This window comes from Cajanus cajan, chromosome 1 (genome assembly GCF_000230855.2).
Source record: "Cajanus cajan strain Asha chromosome 1, NIPB_CcT2T_4, whole genome shotgun sequence".
Lineage (NCBI taxonomy): Eukaryota > Viridiplantae > Streptophyta > Magnoliopsida > Fabales > Fabaceae > Cajanus > Cajanus cajan.
In genome coordinates this window covers 8,312,161-8,326,966 of record NC_138517.1, presented here as the reverse complement: position 1 = coordinate 8,326,966, position 14,806 = coordinate 8,312,161, and the positions used below count along the sequence as shown (strand labels likewise).

At 28.5% G+C, this 14,806-nt stretch overlaps 1 protein-coding gene across 2 annotated transcripts; it reads right to left on the bottom strand.

The window, feature by feature from the left end:
• Positions 1-12,454: 12,454 nt before the first annotated feature.
• On the bottom strand, positions 12,455-14,562 carry LOC109804429 (secoisolariciresinol dehydrogenase). 2 transcript variants are annotated; one of them, XM_020366254.3, is made up of 3 exons: positions 14,424-14,562; positions 14,277-14,327; positions 12,455-13,415 (listed from the first exon to the last, which is right to left on the bottom strand). In XM_020366254.3, exons 2-3 carry the CDS (start codon positions 14,312-14,314, stop codon positions 12,641-12,643), a joined length of 813 nt encoding a protein of 270 aa, XP_020221843.1. In that variant the 5' UTR covers positions 14,315-14,327; positions 14,424-14,562; the 3' UTR covers positions 12,455-12,640. The 2 variants fall into 2 exon arrangements, with proteins under 2 accessions (XP_020221843.1, XP_020221842.1); XM_020366253.3 differs by lacking the exon at positions 14,424-14,562 and having other exon boundaries at positions 14,277-14,416.
• Between the last annotated feature and the right edge of the window lie 244 nt (positions 14,563-14,806).

Here is a 14,806-nt window from a genome sequence, read left to right as displayed (position 1 = left end):
ACCTAAGCAATTCAAACATTTGTCACAACAGTAACGACTTACACCAGTATGTTATATTCAAAAACTTACACCACACCAATATGCATATTCAACAACTATTGTGTCATTACACATCCACCTACAAAGATCTCTTAATACGATTTGATTTCTAATAATCAATTAAGGGTTGTAGCCCTTAACTTCGTACTTTACTCTACATTAACTAAGAGTTTAGAGTAGACTCAACAAAATCCACTCTAAGAATTTTATACCTACTCAATAAAGGTTTTCAACAATTGGCCTCCTAGGGCACCAAAACAAGATTCTTTACGTGAGATCCACTTCTCTAATTCTAAGTTAGTCAACATGTTTTAATGCCCGCAACATTCTTAGCATCAATACCTCAACATACATCTTCTATATGCATTATCCTAGGTCAATAATAATGTATATAGAGATCAAATCACACTAATAATGTATAACATACCAATGTTTAACACCTCAACCAAAAATCGTATACCAATATATAAATCAATTACAACATACAAATGCTTACTAATTCATCCAAGTATAATATATCAATCATACATAGTATATCAATACTCATCAGTATTTCAACTAGACAAATATAGCATACTAATGGTTATTGTCATCATGCTACATCACACAACATGCAATAGGCTTAAGCATTCTATTAATGTTCACCATACATCATGTACTCATCAACAATTAAATGATCATCATACATTATCCCATATCAATGTACAATTATCATAACAGGTGTTAACTTAAACCTTCATTCTACTTCATACAAACATCTAACTCATACTACAAAGAAGGAACTTGACACTTCAAACATTGGAGATTCTTGCTCTGAGTGACACAATTTCGCTATGAGCATCAAGAAACTGGCTTGGAGCGAGCCTAATAACAAAGAGCACCCTTGGGATCTCATTTGGTCACTTCAAGCGTATTAGCCTCGCTTTGAGCGATCGAACTCGCTTAAAGCACTCTTTAATTTGCTTTAAGTGAGTAGAGTCAGGGACTATCCTTGAACTTTCACCTCCACTCGCTTTAAGCTATAGTTAGTCCTTTCTTTGAGCAATCACAATTTTCTTTGAGCGAGCCAAGTTAGAAACCATTCCTAATCTAGTCACCTGCTCACTCCGAGTGACCCCTATGGGTGCTCTAAGAGAGAAAACCCAAAATCCTGCATATTTGAAGCTCAAGAACATCAACCTAGCAAAACACTCCAATGATCCAAAATTTCACTCAACCCATACATCAATTCATGCATGCAACTCAATCATTCATACATATATTATCGGCAAAACACCTAATTTGGTCCCTTATAATAATTAATAGTTTCAATTTCGTCCCTCTATAATTTTTTGTTTCAATTTGGTCCCCAATAATTTTAAAAATGTCAATTTGAGACTTTCCGTCCAAATTTCACAAACGATGTTAAATGTGATGATGTGGATGCCACGTAGATGCATAAGTGGCATGCCTTCTCACCCTTTTTTTTAATGATATGGAACAGCCCGTTCTGAAACCAGAATGGGCCGTTCCGCTTGCATTATTTGTGTGTTAATTAAAGAATGCAAGCAGAATGGGCTATTCTGGTTTCAGAACGGGCCGTTCCAGATCCAAGGATTGTTCTTGATTTCTTAGTTCTCTCCCTATTGAAATTTTGACCGGGACAAATTGTGAACAAGGATTGATTTTCTTTAGACTTTTTAATATATAGTATCGTCTCAATTTGGAGAAATTCAATGGTATCTTTGGATTTCAAACCATAGGGGAAAAACAACCCAAGATCATTTAATCCATACATGTTTTGGGGATTGTAACAAGTCATACACAATGGGGGGCTCGTAAATGTAATTCATCTACATTTTGTTACTCTGTCATTAGAGTTATGTAGAAGTTTATTGCATCTACTATTCTAGGTTGTGGCGACTCAGACAGTAAATTACGCCTAACTAATTTATTATTTATATGAGCAATGATGAAAAATAGGGATAAGAAGATCAACTCTGGTGCATATTTTAATATTTGAATTTGTTATGTTATGCATTTTTGTTTTCAATCTTTGAACCACATTGCTACATTTTGTTGAAATGTAACACTTAAATTTAAACATCAATCAATGCTCCTTTAATGTAACACTTAAATTTAAATTTAAATATAAATCTTGGTTGGCGTCCTGAACGGCTTGTTCTGAAATCAGAACTGCTCGTTCCAAAACCAGAACGGGCCGTTCTGAAACTAGAACGATCCATTCTGATGCACTCGTTGTGTGTAACATTTGCACCTGGAACGACCTGTTTCAAATACAAAACTAACATACAACGAGTGGGATCAGAACGGCCCGTTCTGATTTCAGAACAGCCCGTTCCAGCTACATTAAAGAAGGAGTATGGGAAATGAGTCTTTTATACTATATTGTATATGCATAGGTGGCATGCCTTCTCACCCCCTTTTTTAATGTTCTGGAACAACCATTTTAAAAGACTCCTTATATTTGGCATATCAATTGCTACACTCCACAATATTTCATACAATAATATAAGGAGTCATTGAAAATGGTTGTTCCAGAACATATTTAATATTTTGAATTGGGTATTTCCAAACACATTGTTAATTATCCGATTTGAGTGTTTCGGATTGGGAAAGGTTGGAGTAAAGGTAGTTTAGGAACTTCCAAAAAAATAACGACTGTAGAAAGCATATGCCTTGGATCAGGCTTCCCTCGTGTGTTCTTAGGTCCAAATAAGTAACCCAGTTTTTGCTTGCATTCGCATTTCGCACTTTTCCTTTTCATTTTACAATATCAAATTAGTTTCCGGAATTGATTTTTGTATTTTAAAAATTAATTTCTGGAATATGAAGAAAAAAATACCGTGAAGAGGCGATGAGAAAAAAGAGATGCAAAAAGAATTATCGTTGTTTTGTTGTTGCTGGGCCTCAACGTTTTTTTTTCTTTTTTTTTTATAATAATTTTTATGTTCTGCTTTCATTATTGTTGAAGGGCCTGGGACCTTTAATGCAAATGAGCACTTGTTCCAAAAAATTTTATGGGTGATGATAAACACACCTTCGTTTTCGTATAAACACATTCTTTTTTATTAAAAAATATATAAAATCTCTAAATTGTTCTTTTTTTTTTCTCTTTTTTTTTTTAATAAAAAATATATAAAATTCTTAAATTTGTACTTCACACCCCTCTTCTTTCTCTTTCCCGCACTCCTCTTCTTCTTTCTTTTTCCCCCACCCCCTTCTTCTTTCTTTTCCCGCACCCCCTTTTTGGAATAGTAAAATTTTTGTTCTAAAAATTACTTTCCGGAATAATAAAATTTTTATTCCAGAAAATATTTTCCATAATAGTAAATTCTTATTCCGGAAAGTATTTTCCGAAAAAAGTTTTGTTACATAATTCCAGAAAGTACTTTCCAGAATACTAAAATTACTGTTCCGGAAAGTTCTTTCCAAAATTATATCAGAAACACACTTCTAAAAACTATTTTTTGGAACAATAATTTTACTATTCTGAAAAGTACTTTCCGAAATGCTAAAATTAAATTTTGAATCTTATTTTTCGGTATGACAAATTTAACGTGTTTCTTTATTTCCTCATCCACCATCGTCGTCTACGATCCTGTTGTCCATAAGTAATGTTAAATAAGTTAAAAAAAATATAAATATAAAATATAATTTAATATATTAATTTGTACCTTGTATTGAATGTAGAGAATAATGAAGATTGAATGAAAAATTAGGGTTTAAGAAAGAATAGAGTAGAAAGTGAAAAAATAGAATTTAAAAGATATAAAGATAAAATATGATTATGTTGATTGTAAAAGAAGAAAAATCAAAAATGAAAAATGGACAAGAATAAAATCATCAAAGAATGACTAGAGTGATAAAGAAGAATATGAAAAAGAAGAATGATAAAAAAAGGGTGAATAAAAAAAATTAAAAAATATAACTTAAAATAAAAATTTAGTTAGAAGGATATTTTAGAAATTTTATTTTAAAAAAAGAGATTTGAGGTCTACCTATAAAAGATAGAAGGTGTATATATCATCAGCCAATTTTTAATTAATAAAAATCCAAGTAAAATTAACTCCTAAAACCCATTCTTGCAAAAATAAAATTAGCCTTGGTCACAATCTCATGTTCATCGCAGATCAGTTAACTGTCAATTAAAAACTATTATGAAAGACATGTTTGGATAAATTTATTTAGAAATATTTTTGAAAAAAATTAAAATAAAATTTTTCATAAGTTAAAATTAATTTTGCATGAGTTAAAAATAAAATTTTAGATAAACTAATAGGATAAATCTTCTACAATTTAACTTATGCACAAGTTAACTTTAACTAATGAAGAAACTCATTTTATATTTTCTATTATTTTTTTTCTTAAAAGTATTTATAGAGAAATTTACCCAAACTAATATTAAGATATCTAAATTATTGTTATTTTAAGAAAAGTATATTAATTGAGATGTTGTATTTTGTTAATATATCCAAAAGAGCATTTGAGTCTTGACAATTTGAAACTCTTAACTTTTATTTTAAAATTATTATTATTATTATTATTATTTAAATTTAGGCTTAAATATATTTTTAGTCCTTAAAATTAGTAAGTTTTGATTTTAGTCCCTATAAAATTTTCTTTTTATTTTTTTTATCTTTATAAAATTAAAACTATTGTTTTTAATCCCTATTTTTATGTGATCATTTTTTAACTACTTTGTATTTATTAAAAAGTTAAGTAATCATCTTACATATTACTTACAACTATTATTGATATCATATATATTGATATTTAACAATTCTTAAAAAAATTATAGGTTCTTAAAATAAATATTATTTATCCACCTTAAAATGATCGTTAAGGATTATAAATAGTTAATTTAGATTTTAGAGGGATGAATACCAAAGAAAAATATTTTAATAGGGATCAAAATTAAAATTTACTCATTTTATAAGGATAAAAACAATGTTTATAAATTTTAGAAGGATGAAAAATAAAGAAATTTTTTTAGAAAGATCAAAATAAATAATTAATTTTATTGGAACTAAAAATATATTTAAATATAAATTTTATAATAGAAAAGTTTAATTGAGACATCCACCTAATTAATTTTACATTTTAATTAAAGATACTTAAACACTACAATAAAATAAACTTTAGTGACATTTAATATGATTTTTAGTGGCAATAAAAATTGTTATAAAATATTTTACCGGCATTTTTACATTAGTTATTGTATGCAGTGTCGCTAAAATATTTAGTGACAATTATTCTAAATGTAGGTAAAAACCCTTATAATGTTCGAAAAAGGTGTATAACTTTTTGTGACAATTTTTACGTTCTAGTCGATGTGAGACTTGTAAGATGAGGGTTATCTTCTACTTATATATTCTTTTCAAATTTTTTATTTTTTTTAATTATCTTATTTCTAGTTGATGTGAGACTTGTAAGATGAGTAGAGTTGTCTTCTACTTATATATGTTTCTTAATTTTTCTTATTTTTTTTAAGTATCTTATCAATAGGAGTTTTTTTACTCAAATAATACTATTTAAAATTTTTTTTACCCAAATAGTAACTGTGCAAATTTATTTTCCCAACTAACACCATTTACTGTTCACGTTTCGGAACGGGCTATTCTGAAATCAGAACGGGCCGTTCTGGATTAAAAAATAACACATGGAAAACAAATCAGAACGGGCCGTTCCAAAATCAAAATTAGCACATAAAAAGTGGAACCAGAACAGTCTGTTCTGCTTTCAGAATGGGCCGTTCTGACTTACAAATAAATTTATTTTTTTTCGATTTTCACTTATCAAATACCAAAACTTAGAAACTAACATCAAATAATTAAATTTATTAATATTAACATTATAAATATATATAAATAAATTTATTAGAATTCAATACAACAATAAAGATCAATGGTGGCAGAAAATGATTATGATGTTCTCTAATGTCCATCTCTGTTTTAATCCTGCTAGACTTTGGCCGACCCTTGAAAGTTCGCTTGAGTTCTGGATTTAGCCACAAAGTTAGACTAGTGTAAGTAGGCTGATGAGGTTTTTGCAAACACTCCACTTGGAAAGCGGACCAAGTTTCGTTGTAGAAATACAGTATCGTCCTCAGGGATTTAGGAGTTCAGTAATTCCTACTCTAATGATTAATAAAAGAGACGTTGATAAGATTGGTATTGAACTAATGTGAAGTAAAATTGGAATGATTATGTGAAAATTATAAAAACAATTATATGAAGCAAGGATTAGATCCAGGAGCACTTGCTAACTCTCAAATTTTCTTAAAATAAATATGATTTCAATTTCATTACCTCCACGTTCATTTAGTAATCCAACAAGATTCCTCAAAGCTGAATCCTAAAGTGATTAATCTAAAACATGATTCCTCAATGTTTTGAGTTTAACACCTTGCATTAAGAACAATGTCTTGAACAAAAGTGACTAACCATATCAAGTCTATCCCTAGAACAAGAGATGGTTAGGTGTAAGATAAAATTCGGGTTTTCAAAAACGTTTTCCAACAAGATTCAAAAACCAAAGATTCATACAACGGTTGATCAAGCTGATATAAGCATTAAAAATAGAATCAAGCACAAGTAATGAAAATGAAATGCATATATGGATTCAAGAAATAGAAGAGTTAATAGTTACACCAGGACCAATCCTCAATGAGTTCAGCCACACATGGCCATTACAAGACAAGAAAAGTGAAAGATGAAGACAAGGGGTTGGGCTTCGTTCCCAAATGACCCAGCTGCCCAAATCTTCGTTCTTGCTCTATTCTCCCTTCTCTGTAGTCTCAATCTTGTTTTTCTCCTTAATTTCGTGATGCCCCCTGTTTTTTAGATTTTCCCCTTTTATATGAGCTTTAAAACATGGGCAAAAAGTGATTTTTCCTCCCACAGCTGCAGCTGTAAATCCACAGCTATGGCTATGGAGGGTCCTTTAGGGTGAAGAAACCTCCAACGTTGCAGCTACAGATCCACAACTATAGCTGTGGCAAATCCTTCATGGTGAAGTAAGTCCCAGCGCTACAGCGGTGAAACCACAGCTATGGTTGTGAATTTCTGGAACTTTTACTAGATCCTGGGTGCTCCATGGCTTTAGCTGTGAGTCTACAGCTTTAGCTTCAAGTCTCTAGAACTTCAAAATTGCAATCTAGATTTCCACAGCTATACCTGCAGAACCACATCTATAGCTGCAAGTTTCTGACCTCCTAATTCCTTCCCGGATTTCCACAGCTCGAGCTCCAGATCCACAGCTATGGCTGTGGATCTCTGCCTTCTCAATTTTTTTGCAAAAATGGAGGAAATTCCTTAAGATTTTGCTACTACTCTTCTACCCTTTTAGTATAACTTGATTCTTCCAATTTAAGGGGTAAAATAACATATATAAATATCTACAATTACCAAAAAGAGTACCAAAAGTTGAGTGTAAATGAAGAACAAAAGACACTCAACATAGGCCAATAATCTTCATGTAGGAGCTCTCCAAATTGTTATTCGTATACCTTTTTAGAACTTGCCGCAATCATACCGCATTTCATTTAGCCTTACTATAAATCTCCTAGCGGGTTAAACTTTTCTCGGATGTAATCTTTATGTCGAAGCTCTCCAAACTGTCCTTCGTATACCTTTCTGGAACTTGCCGCAATCATACCACATTTCATTTAGCCTTATTGTAAATCTCCTAGTGGGTCAAACTTTTCTCGGATGTAATCTTCATGTCGAAGCTTTCCAAACTGTCCTTCGTATACCTTTATGGAACTTGCCACAATCATACCACATTTCATTTAGCCTTACTGTAAATCTCCCAGCGGGTCAAACTTTTCTCGGATGTAATCTTCCTGTCGGAGCTCTTCAAACTATTCTTCGTATACCTTTCTAGAACTTGTCGCAATCATACCACATTTCATTTAGCCTTACTGTAAATCTCCCAGTGGGTCAAAAATTTCATTTGGAGAGTTCTGACATGAAGATTATTGGCCTACTTACACTGGTCCAACTTTGTGGCCAAATCTAGAACTCAAGCGAACTTTCAAGGGTCGGCCAAAGTCCAGCAGGATTAAAACAGAAATGGACATTAGAGAACAACATAATCAGTTTCTGCCACTATTGATCTTTATTGTTGTATTGAATTTTAACAAATTTATTTAGATATATTTATAATATTAATATTCAATAAATTTAATTATTTGATGTTAGTTTCTGAGTTTTGATATTTGATAAGTGAAAATCGAAAAAAAAAATTATTTGTAGGTCAGAACGGCCCATTCTGAAAGCAGAACGAGCCGTTCTGGTTTCACTTTTTATGTATTAGTTTTGATTTTGGAACGGTCCGTTCTGATTTATTTTCCATGTGTTTTTTTTAATCCGGAACGACCCGTTCTAATTTCAAAATAGCCCGTTTCGAACGTGAACAGTAATTGGTGCTAGTTGGGAAAATAAATTTGGACCGTTGCTATTTGGGTAATTTTTTTTTAAATAGTATTATTTGAGTAAAAAACTCTATCAATAGTCGGTCCCCTGAAGTTTAGAAACTATTGAGTTTGATAATGATGAGTAATCTCATATCAACTTAGAATAATAAGTTATAGGTTTAACTCAACCCTACACAAAACAAACTTATAAGGTGAGAGTTATCATCCATTTATATACTATTTAATTATCTTATTTCTAGTCGATGTGAGACTAAAATTTTTCTTAATAAATAATTGTCGCTAATAGTAAATTTTGGTGTGATGTAATACATTTTTAATAATCATTATATTAGTCATTAATAATTTTATTAAGTAATAAAATAAAAATAATTAATTTATTATCGTTAAATAATTGTCAATAATAATAAATTTTATCGTAATGAAATTACAATCACTCGATAGTTGATACTCATGATTTATTTTGAATAATACATTATTATTATTATTAGAAATGCAAGTGGATAAAATCTAAATTATCTATTCAATCCAATTACGTACATTTTTTAGAATTTGGTTGGATCATCTTTTCAGGTTAAGTAATTTTTTATGCTACCCAATTTTAATCAAGTTAGAAATTAAATAAAGAGATTTTTAACTCTATTAATCCAACCAAACGTATCGCTTTGACTAACTTATTTTATTAATACTATTACTTTTAAGTTACTTAATATTCTTTTATTGAAACTTAAATTAGATTAACAAGAGTTACACTCCCATACAACTCTCACGAAACAAAACGTGAAAAAAAAGTTATGAAGTTAATGTTGGATTGTCAAATTCATTTATGATTATTGATTGTAATTTGTATCATGTATTAAATTTTCATTAAATATGTATTTTTTTCTTTTCTGTTTGTATATTTTTCAAAATTTTAGAATATAATAATTTTTAATTATTCAACTTGATTAGTCAACTTAATTGCAGTTGGGTGGGATTGGATCGCCTAAAAAATAAAACATAAAAATCTAACTTAATTCAATTGATTAAGTTTAATTAAATTGAGTTATGAAATAATTTGAATTCAATTTAATCCGAGACGTTTACACCCTTAATTATTACTATTATTAAAAATATCTTAATTGACGTGTGATAGTTAATTGTCCCAGTAAATTAATTTGGAATATCTAAATTGTGTCCGCTTAATGAACTTGATCATGTTTTAAAAATAATTTATTATTATTATTATTATTATTATTATTATTATTATTACTTATTTCTTTAAGAAAAAGATTACTAGTGTAATGTCCTATTAATTTTAGTTTTAATCATTAAAAAAAAATTGTCTTGCGCTGAAGCATATCTTATAATAATATAATATTTATTATTAAAAATTACTTTTACTTATATTACAAATATAATGTATGTTGATATGTTGTTAACAAATATAATATATGTTGATATATTATTACAATAAATTCTATCATAATTGTGAATATCAAATTACCATTAATTTTTTAATTATTATCTTTCAAACACTCACTTGAATCCATAATATGTTTTTCACACCTTCAACATGTGATTGACGACCTTTTGAAATTTTAGAATGAGGTTATATTAGAATATAGGTTATAAATCTAACTCAACCTACAAAATTAACTTATAAGGTAACTATTGTCTCTACTTATATACTCTTTAATTGTCTTATGTTTAATCAATGTGAGACTTAAGATTTTCTTTAAAAAATAATTAAATCATGTCCTTAGAAATAAAACTAATTCAATCATATTGAACCACAAAATTATATTATTATAAATTATATTAACTCTTAAAATATTCAATATTCTAAAAAATAGTTTTTTTAATTAAATTTTATTTAAAAAATTATCATTAAATTAAAACTCATTATCATAAATTTATACATTTAATTAAAATAAATGTTTAATTTATTAATAATTTAAATTAAAATTAATTTTCATGAAATATTTATAAATAATTTTGTAAAATAATATTTTTTTAATAGATACTTTTAATTTTATAATTTTATAAATTATCATTCAATTAAAACTCATTATCATTAATTTATCATATTTAAAAAAATTTATATATTTAATTTAATTTTAAAATTAAAATTAATTATAATGATACATTTATAAATAATTTAGTAAAATAATATTTTTTAATTAAAACTATTAATGATTAAACTTATAAATTAAATTTCTTTCTAATTTTTCATACAGATTAAAATTGGTAGAAAAATTCACAGAAAAAATTATCTGCAAAATTTTTCTATAATTTATTATAATACTGATATTACTTGCAAATTTATTTTCACAAGAAAATTCACAAGCAAAAGAAAATTGTTACCACATTTTCTGTGAATTTTTACCATGAAAAAAATTCTATGATCATCAAAATTGTAGTAAAATTTTCAAAAAATTATTATAGATTATTTTCCATAAAAAAAACTTGTAACAAATTTCTAAAAATTATTTTTCGTAAATAAATTAACAAAAAGATTATATAGATTTATTATTATAAAAAATTAAAGAAATTACTATAAATTTTATAAATAAATTTTCAACTTTCAAATGCTCACAATGAATTCATCCGAAACATTTGTTTCCATGCCTCCAACATGTGATACATAAAATTTTTAATTCTAAGATTGTAGATTATAACTCTAACACTCAACCATACAAATCAACTTGTAAGGTAAGTGTTGCCCCAACTTATATACTCTTTAATTGTTTTATTTTTAATCGATGTGGGACTTCAAGTTGTTTTAAAATATTAAACTTATAAATTTAAATATTTTTTATTTTTCAAAATTTTTCTACCATTTAGTAAATATTACTTGTGAATTTATTTTTGCAAGAAAATCTGCAAGAAACAAAATAAAGTTCTTACAATATTTTCTGCAAATCTTTACCATGGAAAAAAATTTCTATGATTATTAAAATTGTAGCAAAATTTGTAAGAAATATCTGTATATTATTTTTCGCAAATAAATTTGTAAAAAATTTCTGCGAATATTTTTTTGCAAGAAAATTTGTAAAAAAATTTTGCGAATATTTTTTTGCAGGAAAATTCGCAAGAAAATGACACTTTTCTAGTAGTGATTATTTTGGATATTAATTTAGGAAAGACAGCCCATTTAGGAGCTGGATTATGAAAATAAATCATCCTTCTTCTACGATTATACGTACGCACCTTGATATTAATATGATAAAGGTGCTAATCTATGATGCACCGATACGATACGCGTATCGGATATGACACGTATCTGATACGGTGATACGATTATTTAAAAATATATAGGATACGATACTTATAAGATACGTGTTATCATATGTATTAATATTCATACAATATAATAAATGTGTATAAAATTTTGATCAAAATTCATAAATATTAAATATATAATTGCTATTTTACAAATCCAAATTAAAAAATACTTATTGTACACTACTAAAAGTAAATAAATTATAAATCATTTCATCATAAATTACCTTTTATTTTTTACAAATAGAAATAATATTACCAATTTCATTCCTTTCTTAAAATTATAAAAGACAATTTTCATTTACAGTTTATCAATGACCAATAGTTCTATGTTTTTATATTAAACATGTTTATAACTGTAATGGATATTTCATAATTTTTTTAAAATTTGAATACTTTATTAATATATATTACTATTAAGTATGGGTGAAGTATTTGAAAGTATCAAAATTGAATAAAATTTTTATAATATTTTTGAAGGCTAGGATCGATACTTCATTGACACGTATCGGTGAAGTATCCAAAAGTATCGTGTCGGATACGGGTACGGATACGTGAAACAAATTGAAGTATCCATGCTTCATAGGTGCTAATAGAAGATGTATAAATAATTTGAATCGAAAAATGCTTGATTAGTTTTTTGTTGGATATATATGGACTTATCACTATTTATTACATAGAAATTAAACAAGTTCATGAATGAGAAAATGAATCTAGAGATCAAACTTTTTATTATTATTGAAAATCCATGCAAGAGATTCAAAACTCACAAACCAATCCATAAATATACCAAGATTTATTTAAAAGACTCTTAACTCATGTTCTTCCATAAAAACAAGATCAAACTCATACTTAATTATTTGTTAACAACATTGCACCATGTTGGTTGAGATTTAACACTTAAGATTGTGAAAACAAACCGAAAATTGGATTAATAGTTGTAAAGCCTCCATCCACAGCTAGATTATGGCCACTAATGTACTTAGACTCATCACTAGCCAAAAAGAGTGCAGCTTGTGCAACATCTTCTTCTTTCAAAGCAACCCCTTTAAGATTTGAATAAACTCTTGAGCACCCATCATCATCTAGTTTGAAGAGCTCTTTTGCAGCTGTATTACTGATGAAGTAGCATGACAAACAATTCACTCTAATGCCATATTTTCCAAGCTCAGCAGCTGTATTCTTTGCGAGTCCCACAATGGCATGCTTAGAGCTTGTGTATGCATGAGTTGCAACCCCTCCAACGCTTGAACTAACACTTCCTATTGTTATTATGCTACCCCTTTTGGCTGGGATCATCACTCTTGCTGCATGCTTTGTTCCCAAGAAGGGACCTACCAGATTCACACTAACAACACGTTCAAATTCAGTCACATCATTGTCAAGAATGCTGGGTTTAGCAGCATCTGCTGTTGCGGCATTGTTCACCATTATGTCTAGCTTTCCATACTTGGATATAGTTGCGTTAACCGCATTTTCAACATGAGTTTCTTTGGACACGTCACAATGTACATAAGTTGCATGTTGAGTTCCAATTTCTTCTTGTACGGCTTGTCCTAGTTGATCTTGAATGTCTGCAATCACCACCTTTGCTCCATGTTTGCAGAAGAGCTTTGCCATGCTCTCACCAACACCCCTTGCCCCACCAGTGATCAAAGCCACCTTTCCTTCTAGTCTGCACAAAAATTTAATGTAATTAAGTGAAAACTACCTTCACAGTCGCGTGAAATGTACGTATTTTCGGATGGCAAAATTGATTACTGCAACATTAATTATGGAATCAATTGCCTTTTGTAATTCTTGATTCTTGTTTTGATTAATTGATTAAATTTACGTTAGACCCCGTATATCATTTGTTATAAGGTAAGGTTTATCTTCTAGTTATATATTAATTTGATTATATTATCGGTTGTCGTGAGATAAATAATACAATAAAAGTAATATATATTTTCTTAATGAAGTTCGCACCTGCAGTTTGAATGGAGACACTGACTCGTTTTGAATTCAACATCAAACTTGTTTGAAAAAAAAAGTACGTGCAAAAATAAAAGACCTTATGATCAACATCAAACCATCAATATGCACGTAGGAGTTTGAAACCCAAAAACCCTTGCATCAGTTCCATGGTTGGAAAGTGATTGATTTGTCATCTTAATGTATATATGACTAAAATAAAACAGAAGAGCAAATATTAATATACGCTTAGTCATTAAAAGGTCGAAATTGATGTAATGTAATGTGGTATGTGATTTTTTTTTTTTTTATATCCATAAAAATGATGGATAGAGGATTAGACACCCATGACTGCAAAACAAAGAACTAATAAAATACTGGATATTCTCGTACTAATCCCCACTCACTCTAAAATTAATAATATAAAAAATGGACTAATTTTGATAGTAATTTGTGTTTGTTTATCCAGAATCTGAAATGAGCCCATATAAATTATTGATTGGATTATAAATTCAAGTCCAAATAGAAATATATGGAGTTTTGGAGTTCAGCCAAATTAACATGTACATTGATATGTTCATACCTGTTTGCCGGAAGCTCCAATTGTGGAGTGCTCATCATATTAACAAGATCACTGTAAAACAATTGCTATAAAGATTAAAAACAGATCGAAATATATACACTTAAATGTTATCTAAAACAGATTGGGTTGAAGTTGTATAAGCGCAACCTCCTTAAATAGATAAACAATACGACCAAAGGATAAGCCTCAAACTAATTGTCAACACAACCTAATCTAAATATAATACATGTAAATTAGACTCGAATTTTCTTATGATAGTTTTGAAAATCAGCCAAGTGGGACGGTCGAAATGGAAATTAATTTTCAACTAATTTAGTTGGTTTAGAAAATTATCTTGTATGAAATTGGTGAAAAATTGATAAAATTGGTTTAGAATCGGTCGAAATTGGTATAAGAACTGGTTCAATTAAAATATTATTTTTAAAATTTTTAAAATTTATTAAAATATTTTAATAAAAATAATATTTAATAAAATTATAAATTAGAATAACTTATTTTAATATTTGTCTCATAAATATAATTTAATTATT

Excerpts from the sequence above, each read along its gene's own strand:
- LOC109804429 (XM_020366254.3), bottom strand. The coding sequence starts at position 14,314 with ATGATGAGCACTCCACAATTGGAGCTTCCGGCAAACAG. Across the intron at positions 13,416-14,276 it reads TTGGAGCTTCCGGCAAACAG|ACTAGAAGGAAAGGTGGCTT; the intron begins GTATGAACATAT and ends ATTTTTGTGCAG.